Raw genomic sequence first — 20917 nt, 5'->3', positions numbered from 1 at the left:
TCATATTCATCCCATGTTTTTTCCATGGTTTATTTATTGAGATTTTTGAGGCATACCGAACACACAGTAGTTAGAAATCTCTTCCATAATCACAGAGCAGTCAAATAAAGCGTCTCAATAATGAAATCTATTACAATATAGATGCAACCTTTCTGACAGAGACAAGGTAAAGGCATGGGAAAGTGTAATGTGCCAGGGATGACTGAACAGTCAGAATCTATCACAAACTAAATAATCAGATCCATAAATCACCAAACCACAACACGCCCGAATATTTGAAAACTAGCAAGTAGCAGTTAGCATCTTTGTGAGGATGTAGGCAGATGATTTTTCAGTGCATAAGCTTAAAACCTGCCCAAAACACCATATGTGATAATGGTGTCATAATTCATAGTTAAAGGCCAACTGTTATCTGCATGTTTGTCAAATATCTATTTTAAAGGTAGGGTAGGAGATTTCATTCTGATGCATTTTTTGTTGTTTTGTTGTAACTTCTCTTTACAATCCGATAGCAACTGTTTAGTTCGGCAGTTTCACTTCAAAAGAAGAATATTAATCATCTGTGGAAGCTATAAAATGCTAAAAACATCAGCCAATCCTACAAGGCGCACCTGCGTGTATAGTTGGCTGGTTGTCACTCTCTTCCTGCTCTGTGCGCACCAGAGAGGTACGTGCATGATGGCCGAAGTCACAGACTGACTCTCACTGAGTTTTCAAAATCTCCTACCCTACCTTTAACATCTGTTTATCACCAGCATGGACATGGTACATCGGCAGTTCATCTACAACAATACAAAATGCCCATTTAATGCACTTCTCCTCACAGATGTTGGACCTCAGGTTTGGTGGCATGGTGTTTTTGTAAGGATCAGTGACACTAAAGGGTTAATTAGTATAGTCCATCAACCTGCTTTAATGAGATGCTACCTGTCTCTAACAGTGTAGATTTCATTTTGTGTTGTTGTCCTTTTTTAACCCATAGCAGATGTATGTTGCTTGCTATCTTGCTAGAGATATTGGTGACTGATTCCCTCTGTCTGTGGACATACAGCTGAAATTTGATGAGTTTCTGATTATTACATGTGACAGATACTGTTCTTTATAAAGACTCAAAGTGTGGAAAGTGTCACCTGTCTGAGTCTCACACTTGCTGCATTTGAGCCCTGCTTTGGTGTGCAATGTTAACACTCCACCTGTAGAGGAGTGGAACAGGGTGAACTCATTGGAAGAGTGTGTCGCTTCACACACCCCCCTAAAAAACAAATGACTGAACCACCATGTCAGAATGTGGAGAGGATGAACATCCAATAAAGGAACAACTTTTGTGGTTGCATTTCATAAATTAATGTTTTTGTCTGTGTATTAAACAGCCTGCTGAAGTCTCCAAACACTGCTTTATGGGCTACAATCACAGCAAATGCTCAACCCAATTGGTATGAAACACATTGCAAATGTTTACATTTTGTTACAACAAAATATTAAAAGTATCCACATGAAACACTCGGGAAAATCCATCATTGTCGCGGACCGTGTGAGAGCATGCCTGACCATGACAAGATCCTTTCTTACCAAGACATTATCTCAAGCTAGAAAAAATCCACTATTGCAGCAGCAGCATACAGACACTCAAGCATACTAAAATATACCTCTAGAAATAAACAGTATAGAAGTGATTTACAGCAAAATAAAACAATAAAACAAAGGTATATATACATATATAATCATATAGCAGCAGGTGGAGTGTTAACATGCACACCAAAGCAGGGCTCAAACAACGAGCGTGAGACTCAGGTGACACTTTGAGGTCACGTGGGTTCCAAACTGTGCCGAGGGCTGCAGCAGGTATGTTGTTGTTGTTATCAAGCTGAGCTGATATGAGCTCTGCTGGCCTTTAAAATGCACAACAGCAGGTACTGAGGGTGGAAGCAAGGTTTCAGGACTACAGGTAAGACTTCACATCGGCAGGACATTGTTCTCTTAATCCTTTTATTTTATTTTTTCCTAGTGTTGAATTTTATATTTAGATTTATTCATTAGGACTGTTGAAGCCTTGCAAATGTCTAAATTAACAAAATTTATTTGTTTAATTTATTTATTTGTTTTTATTTATTATTTTATTTTAGGGCTGCAGTGCTGAATCTATTCCAACATTACAGCATTGTCTTATGTTCACCTTCACTTTGATCCAGCTGCAAACAGCATCACAACACAAATCCAACTGTTGTGAAACAAAATTGTTCACACTAACTCTCAGTGATGCATTATTTCCTTAAGAAAAGCCTCACTCCATGTTTGTTCTTCCTCCTCCATGTCAAGCCATGACCTCCAGCCTTCCTCTCCTCCTCGTCCTCCTGTGCAGTCTGGGTGTGGCTCAGTCTCGGCTGGAGGTCTTTAATCTGTGGGCCAACTATCTTCCCTCTGGCCTTCAAGGAGCCCCAAATGGCTACGTCAAAGTTTTCTGTGGAGGGAAATTTGTGGATCAAACAACTCACGTACAGGGCAACCCCAACCCGTCTTGGAATGCTTATATAGTAGACTATCAAGCCAAGGTGAATGATTTGCTCCGTCTTGAGGTTTATGACAAGAATCATTTCTTTGATGATTTGCTGGGAGCCTGCCAGATTAGGATCAAGACGGGACAACACAGTGGTAACTGCATTCTACAGAAAGGTGGCACCCTCTATTATAAATACACCCTTGTCTAAAAGAGCTGTAGTCCTGTAAAGTGTCAGACCTTTTCATGTTTGACCAGATGTGAATAATTCTGTCCCAAAACACATCATTTAGATTTTGACCTGAAAAACCTTTTCTGCTTAATCAATAAACTGTGACATTTCCCCCTATTTCTAACGCAGTCAATAAATTTCCTACAACAACCAAACTTTATGTGTGTTTTCAGTCATGTATCATAGAATATTCATAGTATTCATCAACTGTTTGTTTTCCCTCCATGGTTTATTTATTGAGATTTTTGAGAAGTAGTAGATAGAAATCTCAGAGCAGTCTCAATAATAAAATCTATTACAATATAGGTGCAACCTTTCTGATAGAGACAAGGTAAAGGCATGGTATCAATGTGCCAGGGATGACTGAACAATCAGCATCTATCACAAACTAACCAATCACATCCATAAATCACCAAACCACAACATGCCTGAATATTTGAAAACTAGCAAGTTGCAGTTAGCATCTTTGTGAGGATGTAGGTGTATGTAGATGTGCAGTACATAAGCATAAAACATGCCCAAAGGCCAACTGTTTTCTGCATGTTTGTCAAATATTTTGCCATCTGTTTATCACCAGCATGGACATAGTACATCAGCAATGCATCTACAACAATACAAAATGCCCATTTTATGCACTTCTCGCACATGTTGGACCTCAGGTTTGGTGGCATGTTTTTTTTTGTAGGGATCAGTGACACTAAAGGGTTAATTGGAATAGTCCAGCCACCTGCTTTAATGAGATGCTACATGTCTCTAATAGTGTTGTTGTTCTTTTTTTAACCCACAGCAGATGTATGTTTACAGGTATGTATTTTCAAAATTGCTACTGGTGACTTTACTGATTCCCTCTGTCTGTGAACATACAGCTGAAATCTGGTGAGTTTCTGATTATTACATGTGACAGATACTGTCCTTGATAAAGACTCAAAGTGTGGAAAGTGTCACCTGTCTGAGTCTCACGATCGCTGCGTTTGAGCCCTGCTTTGGTGTGCATGTTAACACTCCACCCGCAGAGGAGTGGAACAGGGTGAATTCATTGGATAGACTGTGTGTCGCTTCACACACCCCCCTAAAAAACAAATGACTGAGTCACCATGTCAGAATGTGGAGAGGATGAACGTCCAATGAAGGAACAACTTTTGTGGTTGCATTCCATAAATTAATTTTTTTGTGTGTCCAGTAATAAACAGCCTGCTGAAGTCTGTTAGTGCTTTAGTAAATGTTTAAATTGAGCTTGTTATCAAACTGATAGGAGCTCTGCTACATTAAAAAAGAACAGCAGATGGAAGAAACACATCATCATTACATTACATTAAGATTTGTATTATTCCTCCCCAGTGGCTGCATTCTGGTGTACTGTTTGAGCTCACAAACATAAAAATCTCTCATGTGTTCTACTACTGTTACTCTTCTACTAAAATTACTACTCAGATAATCTGTAAGGTCAGTGAACATTTTGTTTTGTTGCACTGTGGATCAGTTATGCTAAAGTCTAAATTTCATTTTTAAAATGTTTAATTCCATTGGTTTTTAATGTTTGTGATTGTTATGCCTCCCCTTTTTAAAAAATGACTCATTATTTTTGTTACTAACAGTTCCTGTTAGAATGAAGCTTTTGCATCCTCACAGAGATTTGAGTAGTTTTTGTTAAAAGAGTAAATGTGAAATGCAACATTATGTAATCCAAAGTCGTCCTGTGGTATTATGTAAGGCTGAGAGCGCAGCAGGTTGTGGGAGGGTGACATGAGGCTGATATGAGGTTCTGCAGGTGTCTGTGGTTGATAGACAAGACATTAAAGCCTGCAGGTAAGAAATCTGTTCCTAACTGTGCTGTGCTGTCTTTTTATTATATCTGGTTTTAATGATGAAACGGATGAAATGGCTTTCTGAAGACAATGGAGAAAAATGAATATGTTCGAATAAAAAAACAATAATAATCTCAACCCCCTTTTTAAAGCTTTTTTCCGTGACCGATTCATGTTTAGAAAGAGCTTATCTGACATTATTTCAAGTTAAGCCCAGACAGATTTTAAGCAGTTTTATTGCATATATACTGGAATCAGTATATACATTATATAAAACTTTATATATTTATATTTATATATGTATTTATATATTTTTGTAAGTGCAGGTCGGTGTTACCAATCATCAGCCATATGGTCATATGACTGCTGGTCACAAGTGAGTTAATCATCAGAAGTGCTATTAAGTAGTTTTTTCAAGAAAATCTCGTTAGTGAATATACTTTAGCTTTGATTAATTTTATTTGACATACATACAAATAAATAGTTGAGATGGACTTTTGTACCAGCAGTTCCAAACAACTGAAGAGCAGCTTCATAATTAGGATGTTCTTTTGGAGATTCACAAATAAAACGTTTTCATTATTTATTAAATTATGCAATTTCTCTGGAGGTTTTCACCACAGAGATTATATATGCAGAAACATATGACGTATGTTGTTATAGAGCCACTAAGCATGAGTATAGAGGAGGTTAGGCTGAACTGATGATGCTGATATTCAGGAGTCCTGATTAAAAAGCAAAGCTCTTGTTCCTACTCTAGTCATGGCCTCCGGTATTCCCGTCCTCCTGCTGGTTCTGTGCAGTCTGACCGTGGCTGAAGCCCAGCTGAAGCTGTTCAACCTGCGCGCCAGCGGCCTGCCCTCCAACCTCCTGGGAACCACTGACGGCTACGTCAAGGTGTTCTGTGGCTCTGCCTATCTAGGAAAAACGTCTGTTCGCAACAACAACCCGAACCCGTGGTGGGAGGAGGAGTTCACTCACTTCAAGGCCCAGGAGAATGATGTGCTGAGGATGGAGGTCCATGACAGTGACTTCCTCTTTGATGACCTGCTGGGTGTCTGCCAGAGACAGATCAAGAAGGGGACCAATGAACATGACTGCTACTTGGAGAAAGGTGGAATCCTCCATTACACCTATACTCTTCAAGGAAACAATCAATAGGCTCAAATGATCTTTGACTTTTACAGGCAACTTTCAGTCATTAGAGCATGAAGAAAATGTAAACCGCTCTGCCATTTGGTTTCTTTGGTATCATACAGCTTCACTGTTGTTCAAACCAATAAACCTTCTGAGACAGAGAACTGTTTACATGTGTCACTGGATGGAATGACAGTGGTCGTTTTCTTGGTTGTTATTATGGAAAAACAAAAGTTATGAGGACACCTCAAACAAGCTGTAAATTTCAGTGTTCAATAAAATAGGTTTTATTCCTATTTAACATGAAACAAGTTAAATCACACTTGCAGTGTAGATCTGATAACTGCTACCAAATAAAGCTGAAACCTAATTATGATAATCCCATTATTTATTATTGACTGGTCAAAATCCATATCTGACAATATGTACACATCTCAGAACATGAAAGTAGTGTGAAAAAGTTCAGTTACTTAAGAAAGTAAAATCGTCTATTTTAAAAATTATGTGTAAAACGAACATTTCAAGTCCGGTTTTAAATATTGTAGCAGAAATCTAGTAACTCAAACCGCCCCCCAAAAATCTACAGTACAGAAACATCTAACTGGCTGGGGCTGCTTTACCACAAATTACTGCAAAATAAAAGATATCATAAACGCAACCCTGAATACTGTATACCATGACAGACACAATTCTTCAGTCTGGAAATGTTTATTCTGCTTCTGGCAGAATGCAGAGCACAGCAAGCATTCACAACAGCACCTACGCTGAAGTTCCCACCCCTCCTGTTCCCAGTCATGATCCCATGTTCTTCCTATGTTGAACTTCATTTAGCACCTAACCAAGGTAAAAGGCAAGCAAGCCAATAAAGTTCCTTATTAACCATGAAAACAAATGTAGAAACTGATACAGTATGCAACGTGAACATGGCCACTTTTTCCACAAACCAAAGTCTTTTTTCTCTATTTATAGATTATACAAATACTTTCATATATTTATATATATGTATAGCAAATGAAAGGACATGAAACTACACTTTAGGGCTGACAACTTCACTACTAACAAAGATTACAGCTTCTGAATGTGTGTGCAATGCCCTGTAAGTCTTTTAGCATTAGTTTAACTTAGCACTGAAACGTAACAAGACCACAGCATCAAACATCACTTGCATTAAGCATACTAGTTCAAAAGAGTAACTGAAATCTGAAATGAATGCTTCACAACAGTAACAACCACCGCTGAATGCAAATATACAGATGAATGAAGGCATTGATGCATCATTGGTTTTCCTCCTCATCTACATAAAGATAAGTCTGACTTCATTTTTCTCCTGTGCTCTTCATCTTCAAACAGAAACACCTCAGGGTGGAGCAGAACGGCTCTCATCAACACTTCCATCAAGAAGCACATCAGGTAAAATCTGCTTCATCTAGCACAGAGGTCTGACCAACTTAAAAAAAAAAAATCTATAACTAAAACAATGCACAAACGGAGATGTCTGTGTAATACCAAATGACACCGGTACAACTGTAGCTTAAAAAGAAGAGGTCAGTACACAGGCATACAACATCTTAGTACATTTCAGTATGTAGGTTACATTTAATTTATAACGGAGCAATTTAGAAACTATCGTAGTCTTTCTTGTCTTTTTTGCCTTCGCCCTCAAAGCTGTCTGTCCCATCGCTGTTGTCACGGCGACGTTTGCGACTGTTGCGGATGCTGAAGCGAGGGTTTATCTGCGGCAGAGGATCCATACCCAGAACTTTATGGATCTGCCGGAATGCAAGCAGCCTCAGAGCAAACTGTAGAAGAAGAAATATTTCAAAATCGTTATTGACATTACTTCTCAATTCATAATCCCAATGCAAAAAACTTAAAAAAAAAATAAAGCTTATCCTTTAAATAAAAAGAACAAAAATATTTCTTTGGTCAGTGAGTTTGAGTATAATAGAAGAGCTTGTACTTGGGCACTTGAAGTAATGTCCTCTCTCTGTTGCTCTCCCATAGCTGCTAGTGTATCCACAGGCATCTTTTCACAAGGATCTATCAATCCTGGTCCACCTGTTAAAATAAATATCATCAGAGGGCTTTTTTTTTTTAAATCAAATTTGAACTGAGGAACACTCCTCTGTCACTATTACTACAGTGGAAATTCTGAATAATTTTAATGGGGGCCGATACAGAAAACTGCTGCATTTTACCATTAATCAATTTGTTGTGACTCAAATTGTCCCAAAAACATGTACATGCAATTTATCAATAGGTCATGATACACATAAAAGAAAAAGTAAAGGAACCTCACCAGGGAGTAAAATCCCAGAAGAAATACATTCAAAGACACGTCTCAGTGCATCACCGGGGCTGAGGGGGACAGAGGCGCTACTGATGGCTTTCTCAACTAGTAGCTCCATGGCCTGAACAGAGTGAACAGCGCTGTGACTTAGGTGGCAGTTCATAGAGCATACACTACAGCAGTTCCAGTGCATTCCAGTACTGAAGAGTAAAAAACTTAACAGCATGGGTTGCAATAATTTCACATCACTACACCATGGTTAATCTTTTCAGCTGCTGAACTGTAGTACATATGCTGGTCCCTTTTATAAGCACCATTAAGGCCTTCCTGAGGTGTCACACTCACAAGAAAAAGTCAGACCGATATGCAATTAAATAGTTGAACAACCCCAAAGACAGTTTTTTTTTTTTTTTTTTTTTTTTTGCACATTTCAGTCTTACCCATCCAGGGAAAGGTGACCATGTAGGAACTCTCTGACAGAGGTCTCGCAGGATTCGGATGATGATCACACAGGACTGAAGACCGTTGGCTCTAGCCTTTTGGTGCAAAAAAGGTTAGTATTATGGAACAACCCAGGGTGAGAAGAGATGGACCAAACAAGTGAATCAGTTCCATCACAGAGGTCCAAACACTACTGTGCATAATGGAAGCTTGAGTATGGTTTGATGTGTGTATAAGCCATAACAGTTTGCAATCAGCTGCCATTCCCAGTAGTCTTGTACCTCACAGTTAGTAAGGGAGTTCAAAGTTTGCAAGATGCACAAGAAATGAGGGCCTTTCTTGCCATCTTCTAAACCCTGACCCCAGATTTATCCAGGTATCTCACAAACAGGGACTTCAAAGTACAAGTCCACCTGAGAGGAGAGCATAGGGACTGAAAGAGCAAAGGAAATCTGCTTTACTTTGCCCATGCTTTTGCTCAGGTAGCAGAATCACAGGAAACTATTCAGATATTCCCTTTTCTCTCAATCCCCATTCTACAAAATATATAGAATAAAAACCATACAAATGTTCAACATGAAAGCACTTCTTGATGGCACAACTTTGTGCTAGTTATTGTGCAGCCTTATGGAATCATATGTACCTATAATGCAGTACTTCAAAAATTGAATAGGTAATACAAGGATGCCGGTTCATCACTAATATTTTTTTCCATTAGATTCAAATGAACTTAGATTTACAGTTATTACATACAATGGCCATTGACCAGATCATTATTATAATAGGTGGCATCCTTGAATATTTTGTTTTGTTTCAAACGGTTGTATTTTTCATCTTGATGATAAAATAAAATCAAATGTGTAAGAACACAAATAAATGAATAAACAAATAAATAATACATCTCATAAGGCTACAATAAGAAAGTAAAATGATGTTCCGAACCTGGAACCACTTAGCGTGGCGCAGAGCAGCCAGAGCGTCAAGGCATTTTTGCCTGTCCAAGACGTCCGCTGGGTCTTTCACCATACCCGAGGTTACATCTAAAAATGGATTTGAAGTGTCAAAATGGTGATGAGGAATGGGTGTTTGACCAGGTCAGCGAGGCTGGCAAAGAACAAACACATTGCCACACATACCAATGTCAACCAACAATTGGTTGCTTATTTTGTAAATTCAAAAGAATGTTACTGGCTCTAAAAAACCTAACTACGTACACAAACTAACACATGGTTAGAGTGATGGACAGAAGATTGACATGTTAAATCATCTATATTCTCTACTCTAAGAGGTAAGAATTTACTGACTCAACACTGTAACCTAAACTAGGTTTAGGCTTACAAATATTGAAGCCAGTACCATTTTATCAGGTAATTGTGCTTAGCGTTACCTTTTCAAAGCGTATTACTGTCATAGAGTCTTTGATTTTCAGTACAAATAAGGACAGATAAGGTTATTAGTATTGGCTTATGTTGCAGAGACAATGTGCATATGGCGTGACCTGATAAAAAAGTGGCATGGCAATAGTAGGTGTGGCAAAGTTTTTGGGATGTGAGAAAACCTTGGTCAAAAATCCTTCCGAAGCCGCTGGGCCCTACTAAACCTCTGATGGGAGACAATGTACTAGATGTTTGTGTTTCTTTTTTTAGATGTTTTTTTGTGCAGGTTTATATAATTACTACAGATATCAAAAAGGAGGAAGCAATGGTTGCTGGAGAGGAGAAAAAAAAACTATGAAAAAAACAAAAAGGGTTAGGATATCATGGCATGCATACCTAACATCAGTAGGTTGGAAAAAGACCCCAACAATCATTGTATACCAAAAGCTGTACTCAAGTGCAACCAAAGATTCCTCTGTCATAGCCTTCTTTCCTGAACTTTTAACAATACTCCCCTAAGAATTATTCATATCATCAGATTTCACAGCATTTTATCCTCATCTTTCTATTGTAAATTAATTGAATGACATCTTGTACATCTTCAGTTTTGTGTCCTCATCTTTCTGTTGTGACTAAAATCGAAAGGACAAGCTTTGATTTTAGCTGAATATCTAAATATTTACCGTACTGAGCCCAATTTTGATCCTATGTGTATAAAGACAAGATTTCGATCAACTCAGGGGAGCACTTTAGAACAGGGGACCTCAGCATGGTGAACCGTTCACCAGTACACAAAAGGAAGATTTGTTTCCTGTGAGAAATTTACATCCAATTTCCTCTGGCTTAGGCCAAATTATGATTTGCACAATCAACAGTTCCAATTAAACTTGAGAAACAGATGTGCCTCCTGTAGTCTGTTTGTTCATCTGTTATAAGAATGGACTTTTTTTCTCCTCATCTGTGTGATTTTTTGGAGAAAAATATGGTAATGCATGTCTCCCATTGGTTACAGCTACCAATAAAATAGAAATATCCCCTGGAACACAGGAAACAAAATAGAATCTCACCTGGGAATAACTAGACTTAACACAATGCAAACACTGATCATGCGTTGTTTAAAGGATAAAAATAGCATTGAGAGGTAAGAGTTACAGAGCAAAAAGCATAAGAGCAATACTGCTGGCACACGCCTCTTTCGTCAAGTAATCTGCACTACATCATATAAAATTGTTATTGGTTAAATAACTAGTTTGGGGGTCTCTTAATGGCTCAAAAACCAGTAAAGGAGAAAAGAAATTATGCAGCTCATACAATGCGCACTATAGATTCTAAAGGAAAAAGACATCATAGAGTTGCACTGAATATGATGAGCTGACTTGAGGTGAGTGGTATATGAAGAGCAGCTTGACAGGATGGTCTGATTTAAAGCCCAACTAAATAATGTGTGTGGAGTGCCAGCAGGACAGTGCTCTTCAGGGTGTCAACCAACATACTGAAACTGATTTCATAGAGAGATAGCAGAAAGACAAGAAGAGAGGTGCAATGGGAAAGGCTCTGATGGTTTTTCCAACCTCCGTCCCGGCCATTTTCCTCTCTGATGACAGGTGAAGTCAGCGTGATTGTCACTTGCATCTTTGGCTCGGCAGAGGATGTCAGAATGATGGCTGCTTCTTGGATAGATCCCTTGACTTCATATTTTTCTGGTGTCACCATCTGAAAAGAAAAATACAACAACATTATTGACTGCAAATTAGTAAGTGATAACTTAGAAAAACAGCTGAACTCTAATGAATTAAATGCATCTTTATAACCTGAAAATGGTCAGCGCTACAAAACATTTTAAATTTGGATTGTAAGTGTATATTTAAGTTACCACAGAGGAATCAAACTGTGGTGACATTTGTAAAGACAGTACTGTTAATTGTTTGGGAAGGTGCTCCACAATGCCGGTGAGGAGGCTCTTTGTGGGCTTCTCAGAGCAGAGTAGGACCAGGTTGACATTCTTGTCCCCACGAAGAAGCAAGCCTTTGGCCAGGACTCCAACCCTCATCACCCCCTTCAGGGCTCTGGGCCATTACACAAGGAGAATAGAAAGGAACAATATTGAAAATCAGAACAGGAAACTGTTAAAACAGCATAATCAGAAGTCAGCGAAAAAAGGAGACATTCTACTCCAGATACTACACCTGTCTTTAGTTGGTTCAGTCTTCTCTTTGTCCTCTTCCTGGGGTTTTTCCTGGTCTGTAATAATGTCCGAGACTAGTTTGAGGGCACGCTCTGTGATTGACACAATTTTCTGGATAGACTGGAGCTCGTCCTCTGACGGGTAGATAGCTGCATGCTTGGTCATGACGTAACGATCATCTGAGGAGTCAGGCCGTCGTGGGGGCTAAAAGACCAAAAGCACAAGCTAAAGTAGAAGTATTTTGACCTGTGCTGTGATCAAAGTTTAAATATTCTTGCCCTTTTCAAAGCCATTTATATCTCCCTTGAGTATACATCAGTTCTTTCTTTGTTTGCAAATTCTGTATGGTGCCAAACATACCACGGGACCCTGAGGCTGCAGGCCGGGCATGCCAGGTCGGACCCCAAGAAGACCAGGGGGGCCAGGAGGTCCCTGTGGATACCCTCCATCTGGCATACGGCGCCGCTCATCCCAGTGGTGCTGCTCCTCCTCCATCCGTCTCCAGTACATGTCTTCTTCATAGCGTCTATGAATGAAACACATCCTGTGTGAATCCATGACTTGCCCTACTTACCGACGGATAACAAATGGTCAGCCATACCTCATTTCCATTCTCCATCGCTCCTCCTCCTCTCGTCTTCGCCAGTATTCCTCCTTCTGCATCTGCTTTCTCATCTTCTCTTCCTGGATTTTTCTTGCTCGAATGCTGGGTTTGACTTCAACCTGCAGATCTGGATTCACCTTTTTCTACAAATCAAAACAGTAACAAAATGTTTTAGCTGCTCCTAGATAAGAATGACCAATGGAGCAAAATGATGGATGCATTTATGGCAAAAAACCCACAACGTGTTTAAGCTTGACCAAACATAGCTACGTTAGTTAGGCAGTGTAGCTGTTGAAATCACTAGCAATGCATTACTACAATATTTACTTTTAAAAAAGGGGAGATGAAACCTAAATAGTTGTATATTATGTAAATATGCCTTTGGTCTTTGTAATTTTATTGCATTAGCATCAGTCACTTTCTTTCCTTCCCTGTTCATATAAACATATTACAACAAGTTACAATATATGTTAGTTACAAACCTTGTACTGCAGACGATGCCTCCGACCTTTTAGATGCATCTCCTTTGCATTTGGATCATTGAAACTACATTCACAGAGCTTGCAATGGAAGCGGATGACTTTACCTTCATCATTTCGGACCTTAACAAGAAATGTACACATTACAGTCTGAAATTTAACCAATTTTTGTTCCATAGACACAGGTTGGCTCAAAGCCATGCATGTCAAAACCTACTTCTTCAACATAGTCATGACCAACAGGTTGAACGTCACTCTGCAGGGCTGCCAAGGCTGATGTGGACAGTGAATCTGAAACTTCAGTTTTTTGGTCCTGGCAACCTGAAGAAGGTGTCAAAGGCTTAGAAGCCTCGACTTTGGCCTCCGCTCTGGCCTCTTCCATTTTAGCCGTTGTCTGTAATTTATTTCCACCTGCAGTCAACGATCATACTGTTATAGTCATAGTAGGATTTAAAACAATAGCCATTATTCTTCTAAACAACAGTGCTGTACTCATAATATGTGCTTACTAACCAACAAAATTGATCTTGGGGGTGTTGACTTTCTTTCCTGCTGAGGCAGCATTAGCAGCAGAGAGGTTATTGGCTAATGGGTTCTTTACAGCTGCCACACTGCTGACAATGTTGACAGGTTTAAGGTAAGGGGGGCTGGAGCTGTTGGCAGAGGAGGAGGCAGACACACACATGGAGCTGGTGGTGCTGGAGCTGCTCAGGGTAGCTGTGGTGGTCTTGCTCTGGGCAGTTGTAGTGGAGGATGATGTGTGGGTGACCATACTAGGCTCAGTAGAAGGAATGGGCTTTCCAAGTTTGGTATGAAGTTTCACAACCTGGATCACAGAAAAATCATTGTCAGCATGTCTGAGGTTTCCATTGACCATAAAAGTAGAGTTATTACTCCCAGCAATTTCTCTGTCTAGGCATAAATGTGAAGACGACATGTGGTAACTTTTTTCATACACCTACATATGCATCACTGAAATGCATAGGAACAACAAAGTACACCATGCATATCCATACCTTTTGGTGTTTGGCTCCACGGATATGAGCAGCATACGCATCGGCACCGGTACATGAAACATCACAAAGTTCACAGCGGAGCTGGTTCTGAGCGTTGCGGGCCAACACCCCCCCACCACTACCACTGGTACTGCTGCTCTGGGAAACCTTTAGCGCTGCCTCCTTCTTCTTGTGTTTCTGGCCTTCCAGGTGCTCCTTGTAAGTCTTATTTATTTAATGAGAACACAGAACATGCAACACAGCATTGGTTGGAATGTTGCCGTTCCAAATGAAACCTAATAATAAAATTGTCAATTTATAAAAGACTAAAAAAAAAAAAACTTCGATCATTTATCAAATAAATGCTGTTTATACTCAAATATACTATATATGAATATACCATATGTTCTACCCAAGAGATTATGTCCAGAGTACATATTTCAAATACTTAATGACGTTACTGCTGTTAGGGCACTATTCACTAGTCACTTAAGTAAATAGAGACACAGTTGCAAAATGAACTTATGGGACATTGGTGAGTCTTACAACTGAAGCTACAGACTTTCACAATAAAGCCACGCCTACTAGGTATATAAATTATGGTTATGCTGTACTCACCTGCGGACCTGCACAGCTGATTTTACATACATCACAGTAGTGGATCTGAGGGGGTTTCGGTGGCTGTTTGGGGCGGAGCTGTTTACTCTGAAAAGGGGGTTTCTTGGTGAAAGTGTTCCCAGTCCATGCTGCTGTTGCTGCTACTGCTGCCACTGCCTGCTTTTGCTGCTGTTGTTGCTGCTGCTGATAGTAGCTGGAGGCTGCTGAATAAACAGCTGCCTCATAACCAGAGTATGTGGTTCCTGGAAAAGATAAAACCAATCCCTAATTGAAACCTTCCAACCTTCCAACCTTCGCATGTTTATTTCAGACCAGTACTTACTAACCTCCCTCAAGTCAACCAAATACAGGGCAACTTCAAATTTAGCCAAAAACTACAAACAGTTCTCAAGCTGTACACATTTCCAACTTACCAGAGTATGTGACAGCATTTGTGCTGTATGTAGGGCTTTGGGAGTAAGAAGGGACTACAGATGCTGCAGCAGCCACGGGCTGGACAGTAGAGGTCACTGGATAGATGGAGAAGGTGGATGAGGCTGGACTAGGTGCTGCTGGCTTTATCACCGTCACCTGTCGAGTCTGCTGGCTTTGTGTGTATGATGTCACCCCCTGGCTATATCCTGGTTTGGGGGCTACAAAAAAAAACATACACACCACTCTTTAACAACCTGATTAGTTTTTGCCATATACACCTCTATTGTTCTCTCACAAAATTTGCAAAATAGTTGAATGAAGGGTGAGTCTGGCACACCTGTTTGGTAGTAAGTATCTGCCACGCTGGGTTGTGGCTGGGCAGCAGCAGCGACAGCAGCTGTGGCAGCTGGCTGCTGATAGTACTGTTTACTGTCATAGGCTACAGCTGGAGCGGTGGATCGAACATAGGAGTAGGAGTCCTGAAAATAAATATGATAAAGCACAATGTAAGGGGTTTGTGGCTCATTATTTGGCCCATGTCAAAAAAAGTAACACAGGCGTTACAATCTGTGTAGGGAAATATATTTGTACCTGGTAATTCTGTGACGTAACTGGTGGAGGTGGTGGTGGGACTTCAGGCTGCCTTTGAGGGTAGCCGTAATCAGTGGCAGCGTGGGTTGGCTGGTATCCTCCATAAGCTGCAGCAGTAGCTGCTGCCACAGCAACGGGTGCAGGCCTAGCTACTGCAACTGTGGCTGCAGTGGGGGCATAAGCTGCTGCCACAGTGTGTGCTGCCACTGGTGCTTGATGAACAGTATAACTGGCAACTGTGGTAGGATGTGTGTATGCTACCCCGGCAGTGGGCTGCTGGCTGATAGAGCAACATAGAAAAGGAAATGTCAAAAGGTTAGCTGGATCATCACAGCCTGAATTCTATCTCTGCTGAAAAAGATGCTACATTACAGAAACGTTGCACAAAAGATATGGAATGTTACTATAAGTTTATAGTTAGTGAGAGCCTGTGATGTTCCTCAACTCAGGTTTACTAAGAACCCAGCCATTTGCACCAAACTTCTTCCCCATTTGTAGGTTAGTGATCCGAATAAAGCAACACTGTGTGTATTTAAAAAAGTTACAAAATTCTTTAACATGACACATGGAAACAATGCATAGCTCTAAAGCTTTAGTCTACATGACTATATCACTCACATCAGTGTGTCCAGCTGCATAGAGATGAACTAGCATGTTATTTCTCGAGAAGTGGGTTAAAAAACATTCAAAATCGGTCCATAAAATATTTAGTTAAACGGTTTTCATATGCTATTCCATAAATCTTCTGTGTTGTGCCTTGCAAGACCATGCAATCGTCTTTGTATCACACAAGAGCCAGTTGAACCAACATGGTTTACGATTTTACCACAATCCAGAACTTTTCTCTTCCCTTTTGTTGAGATGTAAGTTTATTTACAACCACCCTATAGGTTTTCTTACAGCTCCTAAGACACATAAACACTATGTTGATGTTGCATATTTTGGCATCATGTCAAGCTGCAGCCTTTCTCCGTCCCAGTAGTGGAGACCAAGTGAAAGATACAGTTAAAAACAATACGTGTTACTGTGCAATTTAACAGTACAGACTGTTGAAAATTGGAATGTGTGCTGGGGATATGTGCAGATTGTTTTGTTTTGATAGTTAACATTACATCAACATGTAATGTTTATTTGTTGTGGGGACAGTGTAGTGTGTCCTTTCTCATTAAAATAGAGGACAAAAATGGTGCAAGTGTTTATCATCAAATTAAAGGACGTAACCATTACGACTTACAGCCTATACTGATGCATGAGCAGTGCACATTTTAGGATTGGATGGTTGAGCACTTAAGTGAACTGTGTAAGGATACCATTTCTCTACCAAGAAGTGGTAGAATGTTGTGCACTTCAGTACTACACCAATGTCAATGACAGCAACCTCCCTTCTGTATTGTTAATGTTACAATATTGTAATCTTACATAATTTTCACACACCGCTGTAATGAAAATACATTTCAGATTTGGATGCTTAAGATCAAAGAAGGGTCGTGTTCAATCTTCAGATTTGGTGTAAAGCTAGATACAGCTGGATAATAATTACCACAGCAACGAATGTGGTAATTAAAATGAACACTCCGTCTTGATTAAACTTGCCATGACCTGCCCGCAGCAGGTTTTTGATTATTCTTTTTTTTTCTCCACCAAATCATTTAGGAGAAACCAGATGGTCCATACTATTGATCTCTGTTAGATTGTTAACAGTGTAATTTTATTTTAAGTTTTATTGCATTTTCTTGCTAGGCATAACACCACCTCTGTACGGAATGTATTTTTTCATGTTAGCAAACCTGCTAAAGGTAAGATGTAAAAAAGCTGTCGAATTTAGAAACTAAAATACACTAAGAGAGCAGCTTGGTTTGGTAGGTATGCTGTTTTGTATTCAGATATTCTATTGCAGTGGGAAACATGGATATTTTGTTTCTGCTGAGCTTATGTAAAAAACGATTTATGTCCAGGATTCTTATCTTGCCCTGTATGGCAGCCTGCAAAAACAGGTTTTCAAGCTTGACACCCTTCACCTCCTTAAGGCTGACATACAAGAGGTTCAGGCACTGTTAACCATTATGCAGTCCTACACCGACATTGCAGCCTCTCCATTTTCCTTGTGGTATACATTTGTGAGCTGTAAATTCCACTCTAATATGTCTTTGTGCACAACAGCCCTACTTGAAAATAGTTAGTATTTTATGTATCGTATCTCAGCTTTGCTAAACGCATGAAGGCAACCTCTGTCGTTTGTTTACGCAGTGCAATTTTCAGTCTTAACTCCGCCTTCTACATCAACTGCAGCAGCAGCAGCAGCAGCAGAGGGATAACAGCCCCCTCCCCCAGCTTGAACAATGAAAGCCTTACAGCCGCTACATATCCGCACAACGTACAACTCTGGCTAATGTTTGCGTGCAATGACACCAGGCAGAATCATAGACCCCAACAAACAACAACATATGGTTCTCTTACCTGTACTGGGCTGCAGCGCCATGGGTAAATCCAAAGTAATTGCCGGTAGCCATTTTGGCATCTTCACCAAGCCGGCCGGGCACTGCGGAGGACAGACACACAGGATAACGCTAAGCTAACCGTTAGCAGCAAGCTCGGATGAGCGGTCCAAGGACTATCCATTACGGTTGTTATGTTGACGTTCCATTTGCGTTCCAAACGACACTTAAGACTTTCTGGATTATAGTAATATGACCTTCATGTTTTTAACGATACTTACCATAGGTGAAGGAGACTACTGGACATATGGGAATCATTGGTTTCTTATGTTCTACCGACGCCTGAGTAGTACACCAGCCTATTTATATTACATGTCATACCCGGAAATGCCTATTCAGCGCATGCGCTGTAACTGGAATGGGAACGTAAGGGTGCGGTCATGGTCCGGGAAGATCCTGGGCCCCCTAGTTTTATATCTAAATATTTGTTTGGTAAACAGCACAATTAAATACATTACATGTAATAACGATACAGGGAACATTGGAGAAACATTGTAATACATAGATCTTAAATATAATACAGAGCAATCAAGAAAATGTAAATGAAAAACACAGACTCGGTGTAGCCAATGTTATTTTATTGAATTATCAGAATCACTAATAGATTTTTATTTTTAAAAACAAAGACCAACTCAGAAAGAAACTGGAGTCCAAATGATGTGCAAGGAGGAAAGGACATAACAGGAAAAAGTAGAAGCAGAATATGAGAGAAATTTCAGTTCTTGGATAATGGTTATGTTATTATTTTAATTTGTCGAATTATGTCCAAACATCCATGCTATCATAGAGAGTCAGAACAGTGCAGGACCAGACTGGCAGAGGTAGAAAGTGAACTACCTCAGCAGATCTAGAAGAAAAACTAGTGAGAGATGTGTCCAAAGAGTCTAGAACAGCTGCCAAGAATGATTTATCAAGTCTGGAACTGAAGTGTCAGCAGCCTGGAGTTTGTACAGTAATGGAGTGTGTGTGTGCTGAAAAGACACATCCAAGCCAAACTGAAGTATGCTAGGGACAACCTGGAGAAAGATTACACATACTGGAAGGAGGTAATTTGGTCATATGGGCATATAACCCCAAGAACATGGTTCCCACAGTCAAACATCAAATCTGGAAAAGCTTGAGAGATTTGCTAAAGAAGAATAGACTATGATACCCCTATTCCTGGGACCAAGGACTTTGCTTGTTTCCTTTTAATCCCAGAATGCAGCTTTGTAGAGAATTATAAAACATTTTGGCAACAAGAAAACTATTCATTCACCTAGATAGATAGATAGATAGATAGATAGATAGATAGATAGATAGATAGATAGATAGATAGATAGGTATAACAGGTATAATGCACTGACAGATTTTTATTACAGCAGGATGTGCAATAAGCTTTATTTTTAGAGGGTATCAGATTGTCAAATCATAATATAGTTTTAAACAAAACAGCGTATAAAGGTAAATTATATGGGGAAAAACACATTTCTTTACGGTTCTCGCAAAGGACAAATTAGTAAAGCAAACACCAGGGGGCAGAAACACGCCACTGCTACGTCAAATATGCTGAGCTAACAGAAGAAGAAGAAGAATATCCCAGCCTGCCTCTCGCAGCTGTGTCCGACGTTACCAAACAGGGAACTGTGTATGTACGGGTCGGGTGAATTGTTAAGACAAAAACAACGTGTGGCCCCGACGCTCTGCAGGATGAGCGGCTTGCGGAGCCTCATCACCGCCACCGGCGTCGTTACTGTGATCGGGGTCGGCTATGGGTTTTGGTCAATAATATCTCCAGGAGAAGAGAAGCGCAAACTGATGCTGAAGGTGATCCAACGTAGAGCCACGCTGCGCTTTTCATTCATACTGTTAGAGTGTAGTTTTGGTTTTGTGCTAGCATTAGTAGCCTAGATGTTTTCAGTTTTTTTACACAACAAATGTCAATAAAGTCTCGCGACCCGTGACGTGTTTCCGTGGTAAAACTAAAGCACCTGCTGGCCTCACATGGAGAAAGCAGGACAGGTTTCTGTCCTTTTATGACGCCTAGTCTACATTATAACTGACCCTGATGTAATACAATGTTCAAAGACTAGAAGAAAGAGGTGACAGAACCCCACACAGTCAGAAAGGACTGAAGAACTATCAGGTGCCAGGTTTATATGGCTCAATTGCAGCTCTGAGTGTCTCACAATAAAAGCATCAGATGTCTATGTTTTACTAAAACCTATGGAAGTCTATTGCATTCACTTAAATGTGCTTTGTTCCAGTTTTCATGAAAACTTTCTTCTTCCTGCATTGCTCATCAGAATTTGCCAGAATCCAACCCAGCGAGAATGGAAGAGACGCGGCAGAGGAACGCTCTGGTGATGCAAGCACTGAAAGAGGCAGCTGAGACCAATGACAATCTTGCCAGAGGAATCGGAGGATCCAGATAGTCAGACCCAGCTCTGTGAGCTGTTTGTATAGTATTCATGTAATAAATGCTGGACTCAGAACCATGACCTGCTCACATAACAATGGGCATTGTGTTATATTGTACATGGATGTCACATGAAAAAACGTTTTATTAAAACTCTCAATGAGAACTACATCTTCCTAGTTTTCTGATGGACAGGAACAGAAGTCTGGGTGTATGTGTTTTTGGTGAACTACTTGTGGAAGTTATTTTGATGATTCAATAGTATAGAATCATTTAAGAGTTTGTGTAATAAGTGGAGAATATTTTCCATTTTTACCTTCTGACACAGCTGATGGAACACAATGTTTAGATTTATTTAGATTT

At 40.0% G+C, this 20917-nt stretch overlaps 2 protein-coding genes across 3 annotated transcripts; one reads left to right on the top strand and one right to left on the bottom strand.

Annotated features, from left to right (window-relative positions):
• Nucleotides 1-6058: 6058 nt before the first annotated feature.
• On the bottom strand, nucleotides 6059-18478 carry zfr (zinc finger RNA binding protein). Of its 2 annotated transcripts, XM_028413292.1 has the most exons (20): nucleotides 18378-18478; nucleotides 18119-18200; nucleotides 15662-15941; nucleotides 15408-15549; nucleotides 15070-15288; nucleotides 14657-14898; nucleotides 14060-14263; nucleotides 13557-13869; nucleotides 13261-13454; nucleotides 13047-13166; nucleotides 12562-12707; nucleotides 12321-12486; nucleotides 11962-12164; nucleotides 11691-11841; nucleotides 11347-11488; nucleotides 9342-9439; nucleotides 8399-8494; nucleotides 7968-8079; nucleotides 7629-7726; nucleotides 6059-7467 (listed from the first exon to the last, which is right to left on the bottom strand). In XM_028413292.1, exons 1-20 carry the CDS (start codon nucleotides 18412-18414, stop codon nucleotides 7285-7287), a joined length of 3228 nt encoding a protein of 1075 aa, XP_028269093.1. In that variant the 5' UTR covers nucleotides 18415-18478; the 3' UTR covers nucleotides 6059-7284. The 2 variants fall into 2 exon arrangements, with proteins under 2 accessions (XP_028269093.1, XP_028269094.1); XM_028413293.1 differs by lacking the exons at nucleotides 6059-7467; nucleotides 7629-7726; nucleotides 7968-8079; nucleotides 9342-9439.
• A 1248-nt stretch (nucleotides 18479-19726) lies between these two features.
• uqcc3 (ubiquinol-cytochrome c reductase complex assembly factor 3) lies at nucleotides 19727-20720 on the top strand. Its single transcript, XM_028414052.1, has 2 exons — nucleotides 19727-19962; nucleotides 20442-20720. Exons 1-2 carry the CDS (start codon nucleotides 19786-19788, stop codon nucleotides 20568-20570), a joined length of 306 nt encoding a protein of 101 aa, XP_028269853.1. The 5' UTR covers nucleotides 19727-19785; the 3' UTR covers nucleotides 20571-20720.
• The last annotated feature ends 197 nt before the right edge of the window (nucleotides 20721-20917 follow it).

Source organism: Parambassis ranga, chromosome 9 (assembly GCF_900634625.1).
Source record: "Parambassis ranga chromosome 9, fParRan2.1, whole genome shotgun sequence".
Taxonomy (NCBI): domain Eukaryota; kingdom Metazoa; phylum Chordata; class Actinopteri; family Ambassidae; genus Parambassis; species Parambassis ranga.
This window is presented reverse-complemented; position numbering and strand designations above follow the sequence as displayed.